The sequence below is a fragment of the Salmo trutta genome, chromosome 19 (genome assembly GCF_901001165.1).
Source record: "Salmo trutta chromosome 19, fSalTru1.1, whole genome shotgun sequence".
Taxonomy (NCBI): Eukaryota; Metazoa; Chordata; class Actinopteri; order Salmoniformes; family Salmonidae; genus Salmo; species Salmo trutta.
Window position 1 is genome coordinate 11854348 of NC_042975.1, and position 17644 is coordinate 11871991.

The 17644-nt window shown below is 42.2% G+C and overlaps 1 protein-coding gene across 5 annotated transcripts in view; it reads right to left on the bottom strand.

Moving 5' to 3' along the window:
* Window positions 1-17644, bottom strand: part of LOC115153992 (gamma-aminobutyric acid receptor subunit gamma-2) — a 90517-nt gene that overhangs the window by 33802 nt on the left and 39071 nt on the right. For all 5 annotated transcript variants that reach the window (XM_029699736.1, XM_029699735.1, XM_029699734.1 and 2 more), the window contains exons 4-6: window positions 9864-10084; window positions 9011-9093; window positions 4646-4783 (exon numbers count right to left, since the gene is read on the bottom strand). In XM_029699736.1, coding sequence (XP_029555596.1) covers window positions 4646-4783; window positions 9011-9093; window positions 9864-10084 — 442 coding nt within the window. The remainder of the gene's footprint in view (window positions 1-4645; window positions 4784-9010; window positions 9094-9863; window positions 10085-17644) is intronic.

The following is a 17644-nucleotide window of genomic DNA, read 5'->3' on the forward strand; positions in this document are numbered from 1 at the left end:
CTAGTCCCTCACCCCGGCCACTTCCTGTCATCCACAATGCCTCCAGATTTCCCCTGTCAATGGCTCATCTGTGGGGAGGCCGCTGATGTGTCCCGAGGCTTTCTCCACTGCAGCTAAATCACACAGACAAGAGAGCTGCACGCCACAGCAGCTAGAAGGTCCTTCTAAGAATAGCACTCGCCCCAAAAACACAACAAAACACAAATAAATAACAAATTAACCATCAGTTACTCTGTTTAAAATCAATACTATGACTCATCTTAAAGAGAGAGTGGAAATGTGGAAAATGGAAATTGAAACATGAAGAATGAAACATGGAAATTGAAACATGGAGAATGCAATTGACTCTTTTTACGCTTGAGACGATAGCCCTAAACCGTGCTCTGTTTAAACAATGCTTTTACAATTCATTTATGCTGTTAATGCGCTCAGAAGGAAACTAATGAATGTGGGGAGGTCCTTTTGCAATAATGATGATGATTAACTCAAATGCCCACAAACTAAGGTCTGTGTTTTGCAGGAACAAATCACATGGAATAAAAAAACAATGTCTGACTCACAACTAACTATCAGACCCTTGTGAAGGAAAAGTCTTTGGCGTCATAAACAATCCTTGGTTCCTGCTTGTGCCTGGTAAACGTGTCTGTAACCAGTCTATAAGGGAACTAACGGGACTGCCCCGAGAGAACTCCTGACAGACGTTCACTATGGGGTATCAAGTATGTTAGAACCTCCCCAGTTAACTGATAATAATCATTAATTTAAGATTGACTTTGAGTGTCCCTGTGTAGAATATCCACAACACCCTCAAGTAATTTGCTTTCACCGTCTTAGTATCCGTCTCTCTCTCTCTCCCCCTCCTTCTTCCTCCCTCATGTTCTCACTCATGTTCTCACTCTCTCACCCCCCCTCTCTGGTGTGTTTCTCACTCTCAGACTGCTTGCCCTTAAGAAACTGAGAAGCTAGTATCTTGGTTTAAGCTAGTATCTTGTTTTGTCAGCAGCAGCGGGCAGCAGCAGGGAGCTGGATCAGGACACTGAGGAGGACATAGGGCTCGGCAGGTAGACTTGTGGCCCTTGAGGGGCATTGATGTGGTGCAACACAATGAAGGACTAAGCTCGTTGACGTTGCCAGAGGAGGAACACCAAATCAAAGCAGACACAGCCTCCTTATAAGGCAAACAACCACAGCGGAGGAGCAGGTGGTGTTGTCTTTAATTCTCTCTTTTTGTGCTTTTGGCCAAACTTGAAATATAACTCAAGCTATGTGCTCTGAGGGCAAGTAGTCAACATTTTCCATATCAGCACGGATGAAACGGTAGTTAAAATACAGAGGGCAATTGCATGATCCCTCCACCCCCTTGGAATACATTTTCACCAGATGGTGTGTTTTAGAATCTTAAACCGACGCAAGCCCCACAATGGACTGCACCATTACATTAGCAGCTCCACTTTCCCTTGTCATGTAACAGAACAGCTGTTTGTTTATCTAACCTTTGGGTCAAAAGAACAGAAATAACCCAATTTAGGCCTGCATCTATTGCAAGTTAAAGGAATCTAACTGTAGTCTACTATCTCCAATCAATGTATTTCCCTCTCAGTTGTATAAACAGTGAGTATTATTCCAAGACCTTGTGTTGTATCTACCCTGTTTCACTGACTGACTTCAGAGCTGGTGTTATCCCTGGGATCAGAAGCTACTGTGTGACTATGAAAGACAACAGCTGTCGGAACAGCCGCTCACGGCAGACAGATAGAGTGCTGCTTTGTAAACTGCCTCCTAAAATAAACAGACCATTTCATTCTGTCTCTGATTGGGTTCCAGGAAGAGAAGTTCAAGTTTGATGAAATAGCTATGAAGATGAAGTGTGCCAGGTTTCATCAGGTCAGAAAGACACAGATTGTGTGGCTCCATTCAGTTTATCTTCTCCATACACAGCTTTACACTTTTAACAGGTCAGCTTACATTTCACTATCTACAAATGCAATAGTTTACATGATAAATAGGCTACTTAAAATAGTAACTCAAACATAACCCCTTGATCAGGGCTATATGCTGAAAAGAGTTGGTTCCGTTGTCATCTCTGATTCTCTAGAAGAAAGTAGCTACTACACCCAAGCGAGAATGTATGTACATATTCCACATTACTAGTTCAGATCATTATATGGAGTATTTTATAGAATATGCTATCTGTAACCATCATGTCTACCATCTGTAACCTAGCCATCATATGTATAATGCTAACTGTAACCATCATGTCTGCAATCTGTAACCTAACCATCATACCTATAATGCTATCTGTAACCATCATGTCTGCCATCTGTAACCAAGCCATCATATGTGTAATGCTATCTGTAACCATCATGTCTGCCATCTGTAACCTAGTCATCATACCTGTAATGCTATCTGTAACCATCATGTCTGCCATCTGTAACCTAGTCATCATACCTGTAATGCTATCTGTAACCATCATGTCTGCCATCTGTAACCTAGCCATCATATGTGTAATGCTATCTGTAACCATCATGTCTGACATCTGTAACCTAACCATCATATGTGTAATGCTATCTGTAACCATCATGTCTGCCATCTGTAACCTAACCATCATATGTGTAATGCTATCTGTAACCATCATGTCTGCCATCTGTAACCTAACCATCATATGTGTAATGCTAACTGTAACCATCCTGTCTGCCATCTGTAACCTAGTCATCATACGTGTAATGCTATCTGTAACCATTATGTCTGCCATCTGTAACCTAGCCATCATATGTGTAATGCTATCTGTAACCATCATGTCTGCCATCTGTAACCTATTCATCATACGTGTAATGCTATCTGTAACCATCATGTCTGCCATCTGTAACCTAGTCATCATACCTGTAATGCTATCTGTAACCATCATGTCTGCCATCTGTAACCTAGTCATCATACCTGTAATGCTATTTGTAACCATCATGTCTGCCATCTGTAACCTAGTCATCATACCTGTAATGCTATCTGTAACCATCATGTCTGCCATCTGTAACCTAGCCATCATATGTGTAATGCTATCTGTAACCATCATGTCTGCCATCTGTAACCTAGTCATCATACCTGTAATGCTATTTGTAACCATCATGTCTGCCATCTGTAACCTAGTCATCATACCTGTAATGCTATCTGTAACCATCATGTCTGCCATCTGTAACCTAACCATCATATGTGTAATGCTATCTGTAACCATCATGTCTGCCATCTGTAACCTAGCCATCATATGTGTAATGCTATCTGTAACCATCATGTCTGCCATCTGTAACCTAGTCATCATACCTGTAATGCTATCTGTAACCATCATGTCTGCCATCTGTAACCTAGCCATCATATGTGTAATGCTATCTGTAACCATCATGTCTGCCATCTGTAACCTAACCATCATATGTGTAATGCTATCTGTAACCATCATGTCTGCCATCTGTAACCTAACCATCATATGTGTAATGCTATCTGTAACCATCATGTCTGCCATCTGTAACCTAACCATCATATGTGTAATGCTATCTGTAACCATCATGTCTGCCATCTGTAACCTAGTCATCATACCTAGTCATCAAATCAATAATCAAAAGGATTTGTAATAATACATGCATGGTACATTATGTTCCCTTCTCCGTTAAATGGATTACTAAACAGATGTACCTTTCAGGACAACAACATCGCCTTCAAAATATAGTGAGACGTAATCTGAAGAAAATACCAGACATAATTGCTCTACTAAAGCATATCTGATAGAATAATTTCTGTTTCTTTAGGCCAGGGTGATTAAACTGATGGAATGTAGCCAACAAAGATCCATTCTGTGCGATCAATATCCATTTAAGCGAATAACCTAAATAAATGTAGTATCTTTTTAAGATCTTTCTTAATTTGCACAGAAGCCAAAAGAACTCTTGCCACATTTATGACAATGGGAACTGATAATGTTTCCTCTGGTTAGCACTTCTTCTGTAACTGCCAGTTAGGGAAAATAACTGCTTAAATGGCGGTATATCTTCTTGACTGATTAAACATTGTGATTTATAGGTTGGCCTTTAGTTTCACATACATTATTTTCCCCTAGAGGAGACTTCAGCCATTTCCCTTGCAAACCCAGATGTTTTAATGACCATAGATTGTGTGCAGGCCAAAGATAAAGCTCCCTGTCAGGCTGTAGGCCAGAGAATATCACAGTGACTTCCCAACGAATTCATGCATTTCCATACAAGGCTCCTGACACACCACCACACATTATAAACATTCAACTCCAAACAGACTCCAACCAGCCTCTGGTACTAGCTCCACTCCAGAGCCAGTTTCCTCAGGAGACAAATTCACTTCCTGCTTTGGAATCCAACCAAAAATGTGTGCATGCATAATGCATACATTTTCCTCTGTTATGTAATGTATTAGGCACATAGTCTTTTAATTCACCAGGGTGTGTGCATGCTGCAAGTGCCAGAAAGCAGAAGGGGGGGGTTATGGAAAAGGGGGAGGGGCCTCCTTAAGTAAACCACATTCAGAATAGGGAAGCTCAGAGAGAGAGAGAGAGAGAGAGACAGACAGAGAAACAGAGAAAGAGTGAGAGAAAGAAAAAGAAAAAGAGAGAGAAAGAAAGAGAAAGACTTACCTGACACAGTCCTGACGATCTCGCTGGTATTCCTCAGGCCAACGAAGGAGAACTGGTAGAGCCTCCAGGAGCGGATGTCTCCCACCTCCACAGAGCTCCTCTTCCACTTGTACACTATCTCCTCTCTGGGGTAGCCATCTGGACAGAGGGAGGGTGGAGAGACAGTTAGCTCGGGAAATTACTACCTGTGGTGGTCTATGACTGAATCCATCCAATATTAAAACGTGTTAAACAGGTGATGTACATCTGTTCCACTCCAATGGTAATTAGGTTTAGGGTGACTTTAATGTGGACATAACCAACATTCAGGAACATTGTAAGGAGCAATCCTAAATACTGACTGGACACTAATAAAGTCTGATAACGACTGACCTTCAGTCAAGTCTCTGTTGATTTATGTCCAGAGAAGAACAGGGTTGGTGAGAGTATAGGCCTACATCATGCTAAATCGGGTGGTTTAATGCACATTAGCTTTCCCAAGTGCAAGCTGTAATGGGCTTTTTAGTTGAATAGCCCACAGTATCCTGCCACAGATATCCTGTAAAAGATATCCTATAACAGATATCCTATAACAGATATCCTGTAACAGATATCCTATAACAGATACCCTGCAACATATATCCTATAACAGATATCCTATAACAGATATCCTGTAACAGATATCCTATAACAGATATCCTGCAACAGATATCCTGCAACAGATATCCTGCAACAGACCCTGTCTGCCTGTTTACTGTACTGGTCTCTCTCACCAAACCTGTCTGGTTACTGTACTGGTCTCTCTCACCAAACCTGTCTGGTTACTGTACTGGTCTCCCTCACCAACCCTGTCTGGTTACTGTACTGGTCTCTCACCAATCCTGTCTGGTTACTGTACTGGTCTCTCTCACCAACCCTGTCTGGTTACTGTACTGGTCTCTCACCAATCCTGTCTGGTTACTGTACTGGGCTCTCTCACCAACCCTGTCTGCCTGTTTACTGTACTGGTCTCTCTCACCAATCCTGTCTGCCTGTTTACTGTACTGGTCTCTCACCAATCCTGTCTGGTTACTGTACTGGTCTCTCTCACAAAACCTGTCTGGTTACTGTACTGGTCTCTCACCAATCCTGTCTGGTTACTGTACTGGTCTCTCTCACCAACCCTGTCTGCCTGTTTACTGTACTGGTCTCTCTCACCAACCCTGTCTGCCTGTTTACTGTACTGGTCTCTCTCACCAACCCTGTCTGCCTGTTTACTGTACTGGTCTCTTTCACCAATCCTGTCTGGTTACTGTACTGGTCTCTCTCACCAACCCTGTCTGCCTGTTTACTGTACTGGTCTCTTTCACCAATCCTGTCTGGTTACTGTACTGGTCTCTCTCACCAATCCTGTCTGGTTACTGTACTGGTCTCTCTCACCAACCCTGTCTGTTTACTGTACTGGTCTCTCACCAACCCTGTCTGCCTGTTTACTGTACTGGTCTCTTTCACCAACCCTGTCTGCCTGTTTACTGTACTGGTCTCTCTCACCAATCCTGTCTGGTTACTGTACTGGTCTCTTTCACCAACCCTGTCTGCCTGTTTACTGTACTGGTCTCTCTCACCAATCCTGTCTGGTTACTGTACTGGTCTCTCTCACCAACCTTGCCTGTTTACTGTACTGGTCTCTCTCACCAACCCTGTCTGCCTGTTTACTGTACTGGTCTCTCTCACCAACCCTGTCTGACTGTTTACTGTACTGGTCTCTCACCAACCCTGCCTGACTGTTTACTGTACTGGTCTCTCTCACCAACCCTGTCTGACTGTTTACTGTACTGGTCTCTCACCAACCCTGTCTGTTTACTGTACTGGTCTCTCTCACCAACCCTGTCTGCCTGTTTATTGAACTGGTCTCTTTCACCAACCCTGTCTGTTTACTGTACTGGTCTCTCTCACCAACCCTGCCTGGTTACTGTACTGGTCTCTCTCACCAACCCTGTCTGTTTACTGTACTGGTCTCCCTCACCAACCCTGTCTGTTTACTGTACTGGTCTCTCTCACCAACTCTGTCTGTTTACTGTACTGGTCTCTCTCACAAACCCTGCCTGTTTACTGTACTGGTCTCTCTCACCAACCCTGCCTGTTTACTGTACTGGTCTCTTTCACCAACCCTGTCTGTTTACTGTACTGGTCTCTCTCACCAACCCTGCCTGGTTACTGTACTGGTCTCTCTCACCAACCTTGCCTGTTTACTGTACTGGTCTCTCTCACCAACCCTGTCTGCCTGTTTACTGTACTGGTCTCTCTCACCAACCCTGTCTGACTGTTTACTGTACTGGTCTCTCACCAACCCTGCCTGACTGTTTACTGTACTGGTCTCTCTCACCAACCCTGTCTGACTGTTTACTGTACTGGTCTCTCACCAACCCTGTCTGTTTACTGTACTGGTCTCTCTCACCAACCCTGTCTGCCTGTTTATTGTACTGGTCTCTTTCACCAACCCTGTCTGTTTACTGTACTGGTCTCTCTCACCAACCCTGCCTGGTTACTGTACTGGTCTCTCTCACCAACACTGTCTGTTTACTGTACTGGTCTCCCTCACCAACCCTGTCTGTTTACTGTACTGGTCTCTCTCACCAACTCTGTCTGTTTACTGTACTGGTCTCTCTCACAAACCCTGCCTGTTTACTGTACTGGTCTCTCTCACCAACCCTGCCTGTTTACTGTACTGGTCTCTTTCACCAACCCTGTCTGTTTACTGTACTGGTCTCTCTCACCAACCCTGCCTGGTTACTGTACTGGTCTCTCTCACCAACCCTGCCTGTTTACTGTACTGGTCTCTCTCACCAACCCTGTCTGTTTACTGTACTGGTCTCTTTCACCAACCCTGTCTGTTTACTGTACTGGTCTCTCTCACCAACTCTGCCTGGTTACTGTACTGGTCTCTCTCACCAACCCTGTCTTCCTGGTTACTGTACTGGTTTCTCTCACCAACCTTGTCTGCCTGGTTACTGTACTGGTCTCTCTCACCAACCCTGTCTGTTTACTGTACTGGTCTCCCTCACCAACCCTGTCTGTTTACTGTACTGGTCTCTCTCACCAACTCTGTCTGTTTACTGTACTGGTCTCTCTCACAAACCCTGCCTGTTTACTGTACTGGTCTCTCTCACCAACCCTGCCTGTTTACTGTACTGGTCTCTTTCACCAACCCTGCCTGTTACTGTACTGGTCTCTCTCACCAACCCTGTCTGTTTACTGTACTGGTCTCTCTCACCAACCCTGCCTGTTACTGTACTGGTCTCTCTCACCAACCCTGTCTGACTGTTTACTGTACTGGTCTCTCTCACCAATCCTGTCTGGTTACTGTACTGGTCTCTCTCACCAACCCTGTCTGCCTGTTTATTATACTGGTCTCTCTCACCAACCCTGTCTTCCTGGTTACTGTACTGGTTTCTCTCACCAACCTTGTCTGCCTGGTTACTGTACTGGTCTCTCTCACCAACCCTGTCTGGTTACTGTACTGGTCTCTCTCACCAACCCTGTCTGGTTACTGTACTGGTCTCTCACCAACCCTGTCTGTTTACTGTACTGGTCTCTTTCACCAACCCTGTCTGTTTACTGTACTGGTCTCTCTCACCAACCCTGTCTGTTTACTGTACTGGTCTCTCTCACAAACCCTGCCTGTTTACTGTACTGGTCTCTTTCACCAACCCTGTCTGTTTACTGTACTGGTCTCTCTCACCAACCCTGTCTTCCTGGTTACTGTACTGGTTTCTCTCACCAACCTTGTCTGCCTGGTTACTGTGCTGGTCTCTCTCACCAACCCTGTCTGTTTACTGTACTGGTCTCTCTCACAAACCCTGCCTGTTTACTGTACTGGTCTCTCTCACCAACCCTGTCTTCCTGGTTACTGTACTGGTTTCTCTCACCAACCTTGTCTGCCTGGTTACTGTGCTGGTCTCTCTCACCAACCCTGTCTGTTTACTGTACTGGTCTCTCTCACAAACCCTGCCTGTTTACTGTACTGGTCTCTCTCACCAACCCTGTCTGGTTACTGTACTGGTCTCTTTCACCAACCCTGTCTGGTTACTGTAGGTTTGGAGGTTAATGTTATACTCCCTCTTTCATTGTACTGCTTCTCCCCTCTCTTATTGCTTTCTCTCCTTTTTCCCTCTCTCACAATAGAAAAGCACTAAAAACACAGCAGCATGTTGTGCACTGTGCTGATGTATTCGTGGTATAGTGCTTGTTCTTGGCTACCACTGCTGTTGGAAGTAGGCATGTGGAGGCCATGGAGAGAGAGAGAAAGTGGCATGTAGAGGCCATGGAGAGAGAGAGAGTGTGTGAGCGAGAGAGACAAGAGTGAGAGTGATGGTGGGGTAGTAGAGAGCACATGGCAAGACTTACAGCTTGAAAACTCCAGTGGACAGGAGTGCTCATCCATTGGGAAGTTGTTCAGTTTAAGCTGGCACTCGGCATCAATAGTCAGCCTACAAACAGAAAAACACAGTTTGCATCTGCTGTGCTGGTTGGGGTTGTCAACAAAGCATCTAACATATTCTGTTCTGTAACTATCCTGTCTGATTTCTATTGTTCAGTGGACTTAAAAGTGAAACTCATTAAACCTTCTTATAGACAAAATGTGCAATAATGGCATTATCCATCCATGCGCTTCCTATTGTTATGTGTCATTTCATTCAGCATTTGGACAGCAAGTAGCCTAGTGGTTAGAGCGTTGGGTCAGTAACCGAAAGGTTGCTAGATTGAATCCCTGAGCTGACAAGGTAAAAATCTGTCGTTCTGCCACTGAACAAGGCAATTAACCCACTGTTCCGAGGCCATCATTGTAAATAAGAATTTGTTCTTAACTGACTTGCCTAGTTAAATGAAGGTTAAATAAAAAAAATAAAACATTTTTTTAAATTATAATTAGTCATTGGTGAGGTTGGAGTTCCCTAATGAATTAATGAACTGTGGTTGCATTCTGGGAGAACATCAATCACTGCTGGGTTGAGGACTCCAGTACACCAAAGTTCATATTCTCATTAGACAGTGTGAGGGAGAGTTAGCTAGCTAGCCAGGCTGAAGCTACTCTTCTTTCTTAACCAGAGGCACCAAATTAGGATGATTAATGTGGTCTGAAGCGCAATCAGTCAAGCTCAATCAACTACCGCCTGTCAAATACAGTCAACTGGAAACCGTCTGTTCCCTCATTTGTGTCAGTCCCCCAGTGGTGCTTCTTCATTGGACAACATCTCACCGCAATGTGTAGAGTATACGTCCGTCGTTCCAGATCCGGAGCATACGATTGGGTGTGGTGATCCAGTGGGCGTCGGCCTTCTTGGAGTTGCGGAAGAAGGTGTCAGGGATCCAGATCTTGCCCACCATGTTGCTGTTGAGACGCAAGACCTTCATGGTACTGTTGAACTTTAACCTCCGGTCATACCACGTCTGGGCAAAAAATATGTCGATGGTGTACTCCTGCGGAGGGAAAAACCCACGGTGCGGTATTATACAAGGTCAAATCAAATCAAATTTTATTTGTCACATGCACCGAACAAAACAGGTGTAGACCTTACTGTGAAATGCTTACCCCTTAAAACCAACAATGCAGTTAAGAAAAATAAGTGTTAAGAAATAAAAAAAAGTTTAAAAGAAATAAACAAATAATTAAATAGCAACAATAAAATAACAGTAACGAGGCTTTATTCAGGGGGTACCGGTACAGAGTCAATGTGTGGGGATCAGAGTTTGTTTTTTACTACTGTAGGAACCTAATATTACTAGCTAGACCCCACTCACAGGTATATGCATCCTGTTTTCAGAATAAGAAGTGTGTACACAGGCAGTAGTAAATAAACACTGCCTAATTGCCTATCACTATGGCAGTTGAGTTGATTCCATCCATAGTCATCTTTGGAAGAGTTTCATTCCAAAATGCTACAGTCAGGTCTAGGGTTACACATTTTGGGGAATATTCAGAGGTGGGAACTTTCCGTGGGAATTAACGGGAATATATGGGAATTAACGAAAAAATATGCAAATTAATATTATTACCATTTAAATGTAGATGTTTTTTGCATTGGATATATTTACCATATCATATGGAGACAGAAACATACACCTTTTACCTTATCATAAGTAGACATAATTGCAAATGATTAAATCCTTCCAATAGAAAAAAAACTTAGTTATGGGATGATTTCACTGAACAAAAGAAAGAGAATATTTAATGATCCCCAATTATCCATCACATCTCGCAAAAACGTTTTATACATACATCTGTAAAATCATAGTCTAGAAACTAAAGCTTTGGTTGTCTTCCTCTCAGGCTTCCATGTCTTCTCCCGGGATCTCCTCAATGTTCACCTCTTGAACATTATACTGAGGCCTCATCTTCACTGTCACTTTCCAACCTTGTTGAAGATGTGATAAGGGATTTATACACTGCTCAAAAATATAAAGGGAACACTTAAACAACACAATGTAACTCCAAGTCAATCACACTTCTGTGAAATCAAACTGTCCACTTAGGAAGCAACACTGATTGACAATACATTTCACATGCTGTTGTGCAAATGGAATAGACAACAGGTGGAAATTATAGGCAATTAGCAAGACACCCCCAATAAAGGAGTGGTTCTGCAGGTGGTGACCACAGACCACTTCTCAGTTCCTATGCTTCCTGGCTGATGTTTTGGTCACTTTTGAATGCTGGTGGTGCTTTCACTCTAGTGGTAGCATGAGACGGAGTCTACAACCCACACAAGTGGCTCAGGTAGTGCAGCTCATCCAGGATGGCACATCAATGCGAGCTGTGGCAAGAAGGTTTGCTGTGTCTGTCAGCGTAGTGTCCAGAGCATGGAGGCGCTACCAGGAGACAGGCCAGTACATCAGGAGACGTGGAGGAGGCCGTAGGAGGACAACAACCCAGCAGCAGGACCGCTACCTCCGCCTTTGTGCAAGGAGGAGCAGGAGGAGCACTGCCAGAGCCCTGCAAAATGACCTCCAGCAGGCCACAAATGTGCATGTGTCTGCTCAGACTCCATGAGGGTGGTATGAGGGCCTGACGTCCACAGGTGGGGGTTGTGCTTACAGCCCAACACTGTGCAGGACGTTTGGCATTTTCCAGAGAACGCCAAGATTGGCAAATTCGCCACTGTCACCCTGTGCTCTTCACAGATGAAAGCAGGTTCACACTGAGCACGTGACAGACGTGACAGAGTCTGGAGACGCCGTGGAGAACGTTCTGCTGCCTGCAACATCCTCCAGCATGACCGGTTTGGCGGTGGGTCAGTCATGGTGTGGGGTGGCATTTCTTTGGGGGGCCGCACAGCCCTCCATGTGCTCGCCAGAGGTAGCCTGACTGCCATTAGGTACCGAGAGGAGATCCTCAGACCCCTTGTGAGACCATATGCTGGTGCGGTTGGCCCTGGGTTCCTCCTAATGCAAGACAATGCTAGACCTCATGTGGCTGGAGTGCGTCAGCAGTTCCTGCAAGAGGAAGGCATTGATGCTATGGACTGGCCCGCCCGTTCCCCAGACCTGAATCCAATTGAGCACATCTGGGACATCATGTCTCACTCCATCCACCAACGCCACTTGGCACCACAGACTGTCCAGGAGTTGGCAGATGCTTTAGTCCAGGTCTGGGAGGAGATCCCTCAGGAGAACATCCGCCACCTCATCAGGAGCATGCCCAGGCATTGTAGGGAGGTCATACAGGCACGTGGAGGCCACACACACTACTGAGCCTCATTTTGACTTATTTTCAAAGTTGGATCAGCCTGTAGTGTGGTTTTCCACTTTAATTTTGAGTGTTACTCCAAATCCAGACCTCCATGGGTTGATAAATTGGATTTCCATTGATTATTGTTGTGTGATTTTGTTGTCAGCACATTCAACTATGTAAAGAAAAAAGTATTTAATAAGATTAATTCATTCATTCAGATCTAGGATGTTATTTTAGTGTTCCCTTTATTTTTTTGAGCAGTGTATGTTTAAATGTAATGATTAAATAATTCTACCCTGAAACCTAACTATTAGTGATTATTCGTTTATGTAGCATGTATAATGAATAATTAAAGAACTTAACGTAAGTCCCATAAGGTTTAGTACAGACCTGTGAGGAAGAGAAGTGTATGTGTGTGCCTAAGAAAATACCGAGAACAATAGAGATTGTGTTTGGCTCGACCTGGCTAGAAACTCTAAGAAACTTATGATAGCTCAGGGAGTACTTCTCAAGGTTCCTCTAATCACGGGGGAATGGAACGGACAGCACTGGGTAGTGATAAACAGTGGTGAGAACTCTGGGGAGGGATACATCCCACCTACTGTTTGTTTGTTTGTATATGCGTAAGGAAGAAGCAAGTTCTAAAATGAATGTCTCTGTATTATGGACTTCAGAACATTCTCGTGAATAAACTGTACGAACCTTTTGCATAAGCTGAGTCTTTGCCTAATTATTATTAACCCAGTGTCTTACAAACCTTGGTGATTAGTCAAAGCTTATTAGTTATTATCATTGGGATTGAAAATTCTCATAACAGCTTGGTCCTTCGAGCCTGATTTCAATACCTGTTTTCTGTCGTCCCATGGGAGCGCCGAAAAACCATCAACGGACGGATCAGAGATCCGTAAGTTAAAGACCTGACCTCTGGAAATTGATGTTCCATTTCAGGCCGGTGGCAAACTGGTACGTGACAGAAAACGGTGACGAAATCCAACCAGCAAAAAACAAGGTCAGAGCACTTTATTCACGGATTTGGGGGATAGTACCTGTATGATTGCATTAAATGATGAAATGAGTGAAGTGAGAGTAAAGGGCGGGAGCGATTAGGATTTAGCCAAAAGATAAAGGATTTTAATGTACTCTGGGTGTTAGACGCTAAAACATAGGAGGGAGTTTATATCTGGTGACCTGTCTTTAGAATTTTGTGTGGAGAAAAATGTTTTAAAGGGAACCAAGTATTCTGTGCAAATGGAAGATAGGAATCGGGTATACATTCAAATAGGAGGAGGGGGGGTCCGGAATGACTCCAAGGTATCTGTGGCCACTACTAATATAAACTAGCTAAATGTTGAGACCTTAAACGTACAATTGGTTGAAAGACATCGGCACAAAAACGTAAACTGGGAGGCGAAATATAATAATAGAATTATGAGAGAGGACGTCAGAGACATGATTATATTGATATAGGTCGCCTGTCTACATACGCTTAGGAGGGGATGCTCAGATCTTTAGGAGGCGCATATCTAGGTCTGATTATCCATTGAAGGAGGGAAGCCTAATATAGCGGAGTGAGATACGAGATATTAACAAGTCAAAAATCACAAGGAACAACAGAAAAATAGGTTGCTAACTAGGGCCTTACAACCCCTGGAAAATAGCTTATAGTTGTACACGTGTGAGATCTAATGTCCGATCGAAAGACACCTCTATAGATAAAGTTTCAAGAAAGGAAAAGCACACATAGGTTAAGAGATACACATAGATTGTGACCATAGAGTGTGAGCACACACATAGGGAGTAGTGACATACACATCAATTGTGAGACACATAGATTGTGAGAAGAGATCAGAGTTTTAGAAGCACACACACACATAGAAGGTGAAAAGCACATACACATAGATCGTGAGCATAGAGTGTGAACACACACATAGAGAGGAGTGATGTACACATAGATTGTGATACACATAGATTGGCAGAAGATATACACATAGAAGTAATTGAGATCAGAATCTTAAAAGCACACACAGAATAAGAAGATAATTATTTGCGTGTGAGATAGATATATTGATCAGTGAAAAGTCACAAGGAACAACAAAAAATAAGTTGAACTTATAGTTGTATACGTGTGAGACCTAAATAATATATCAGGATTCATACAAATAATTATTCTAAAATTCTAGGAAAGATTAACGGGAGGTATTTATCAACATAGGTTAAGGGTAATAACGGTAGTAAGCACACACATAGAGAGTAATAGCACATACACACAGATTGTGAGAAGAAGCATAATAACAACAATAGTAATTATTCCTAAAATCTGAGTAGAGAGAGCGACAAAAGTCAGGAGAAAAAATGAAAAGAGAAGATAAGGGAGAAAGAAAGAGAGAGAGAGACAACGAGAGTAATGAGAATAATCACTGGAGAAATGCTTGGACCTTTGAATTAGGGCTATTTTCTGGGAATTGCCTCAGTAGTACGTGCCTGATTTTACGACTACAGACAATTATAAATAGGGTTATAAATAGCGTTATTTGCGAGGAGTCTCCATCATTTCAATATTGTTGGTGGTCCAGTGGCTACCACGCGGGAGACTCGGGTACGTTTCCCAGCCTATGCACTAATTGACTAAAATCTGGGTTTCTGATTGTAATTCAAATATTGGTATGTTTTGCCTGGAAAGATATGGTCGTTAGTGTTTGTTTAAGATATAAACTGAATGTTTTAATAGCTTGTTTAAGTTAAATTGAAAGACTAATTAATTCAAAATAATAGCGAGGCGATTTCGATGTAATCCGTTGTCTGTTGCCTAAATGATCTGCTGAAATTACATATTTCCAATAATAAGCAGATAGGTAATGGCGAAAGAGTTGTGCCCACCGAAATGTTTTTATTCTAAAGGGTTGATGTTATTTTTAAAGTCTTGGACATTTCATAAATCTGAAGCCAAAAGAGAAGAGAAACTTGTAAAATGTGGTTTTAATCTTACGATACAGGTAAGGCAGAACGTTGTTTGAGTAGGGGTTATATTTTCACCTACTGGAAAGAATAGGTGAGTTAGTCGTGCTTGCTGGGCTATATTTGGCTATAAGGGATTCAGGTCTGAATAGTTAAAACTTTTACGATTCCTGATAGTTTCTGATTATTGTTTTTTTTGCTTGATTGTTTAGGTAACACCAGTGAATTTGAGCAGGAAGTTAATGTATTCTAACATTATAATCTGTTTCCATTACGTAGAACAAAAGCAGATTGACTGAAGGTGCTTTTTCTTAAGGCAACTATACAGTCATCTCTCATGGCGGACCTTGTGGATCTGCTGCCATAAGGTTTGGGTTTTCTGTTCAACAAAACTAATGATTGGAGGGGGTACAATGGAATTATCATTATTATTAGGTTTTGTTTGTAGTCAACGTTTTGGGTTTCTGAATTGGTGTGGTATAAGGAAATGCTGACCAAGTGGTTGTGGGTTTTTCCTGGGAAAAGGAGTGCTTCATTGTCTCTCTTTGGAATGTTTTCTGGGGCTGTAATCTTGAAGGGAGCAAATGAGATAGAGGCAAATTTCTACCAAATTGAAAAGGCCTGGAAATGTTTTGTTTGTTTTTAACCTAGGGGTTGCCTTTGGGTTTGAGGAGATTTCCATTTTTCCTAGAGCCACGATATTTTAAAGGGGTACACACACACACAAGGAATTTTAGAGTTTTAATTAAACACGTGAATTATTTTGATAAAGGAATGTTCTGGGAACCTGGGATACAACATGTAGATAATGTTTGACGTTTTTTCTTTAATTTGTCTAATAAAGTAAGAAACCCATCTTTGAAGGGGTGGTATGACTTTTGACCTTTGTCAGGGCTTTCCTTTGTGGTCTAATCAGCCTCATTGAAAAGCCATTTGGATGGAGAATTTAAGGTCATTTGTAATACTGATTTTAAGGTAATTTGTGTAATTGATAATTATGATGGAGTTTAAAGTTCTTAGACATATTTGTAATTTGAACCAATGAGAAGACAGAAAGGGCATAGCCTTTGACTAAGTGTAAGCTTCTTTAAGTATATTTTCCTATGACCATAAGGGTACAATAATTTTTCTTTGTGGAGTTGTTCAGATTAGTGATTTTGATCTGATTATGTTATTTGAATATCTTTTGACCAGTAGTGGTAATTTTATACATTATCTGGTTAAGTTTATTTTCCCTTAGGTAGTCAGCTGTTGTTGTATGTCATGTAAGAAATTTAACACAAGGCTGAGAAATTGATATAATAGTATTATTATATTTTGTTGTTGAATAAGGTTATAGAGGTAGCAAGAATAAGTTTAATAATGGTAGACTTATGTTAAGTATTTAGGACATATTCTAAGCCAACAGGACAGGGATATATGATATTTGTGGTGATCCAGGTTCATTGAGAGTATCAAGATAAACTTACTTAACTATGTAATAATCTTGATATTACTACCATAAACATGTTGATTTTTCTAAAATCCATGAGTGCAAACAGGGAGACAGTGAGACAGTTAGTCAATAGGTGGAAACAGAACCAATATTTGACTGTTATGAGAAAGAGCGACAGATAGATAGAAGGAAGGGCAGACGGAGAAGTCCTTCCTCAGACTGCTGAGACCTTGATGGTTTGGGAGTAGCAGGAGGAGAGCATAAGCCAGGATTGAGGGAAGATAGAAGTGACACAGAATGGGTAGATAACAGTTACTGAGTGGAGACCAGCATAGTTAAATTATAAACAGGATTAGATGGCAGAGTGTAAGGCTCTCCCGAGAAATGGGGGACAGAAATAATATCGTGACAGACAGAAAAGACAGAATAAGAATAAAAGGGGAAGAGAGTTTGGTTCGCTTAGCTTTAGGATATTAATACATGGAGAGACTATTGGCTCCATTGGTTTTAAAAAATATGAAAAGTTAGAAGGAGAGGCAGGTATTTTAGTTTTTATTTTAAGTTTATGTTTAGTAAATTCGCTAGGAAGAGATATGATGATTTTGTTGAAAGTAGTTGTTAACCTAACTAAAAGGGGAATGAAAGCTTTGTTGGTTTCAGGAACTAAGGTGTTAGACACTGAACCATTGCCCAGAAATTATTCGGCACAGCAGGCCGAAATAGTAGCATTGACTAGAGCCTGCGAAATAAGAAAGGAGAGAAAGGTTACTATTTACACAGACAGCACATATGCATTTAACCTGTTTGGGATAGGGGGCAGTATTGAGAATTTTGGAAAAAATGTGTGCCCATTTTTAACTGCCTCCTACACCAACTCAGAAGCTAGAATATGCATATTATTGTTCAGGTTTGGATAGAA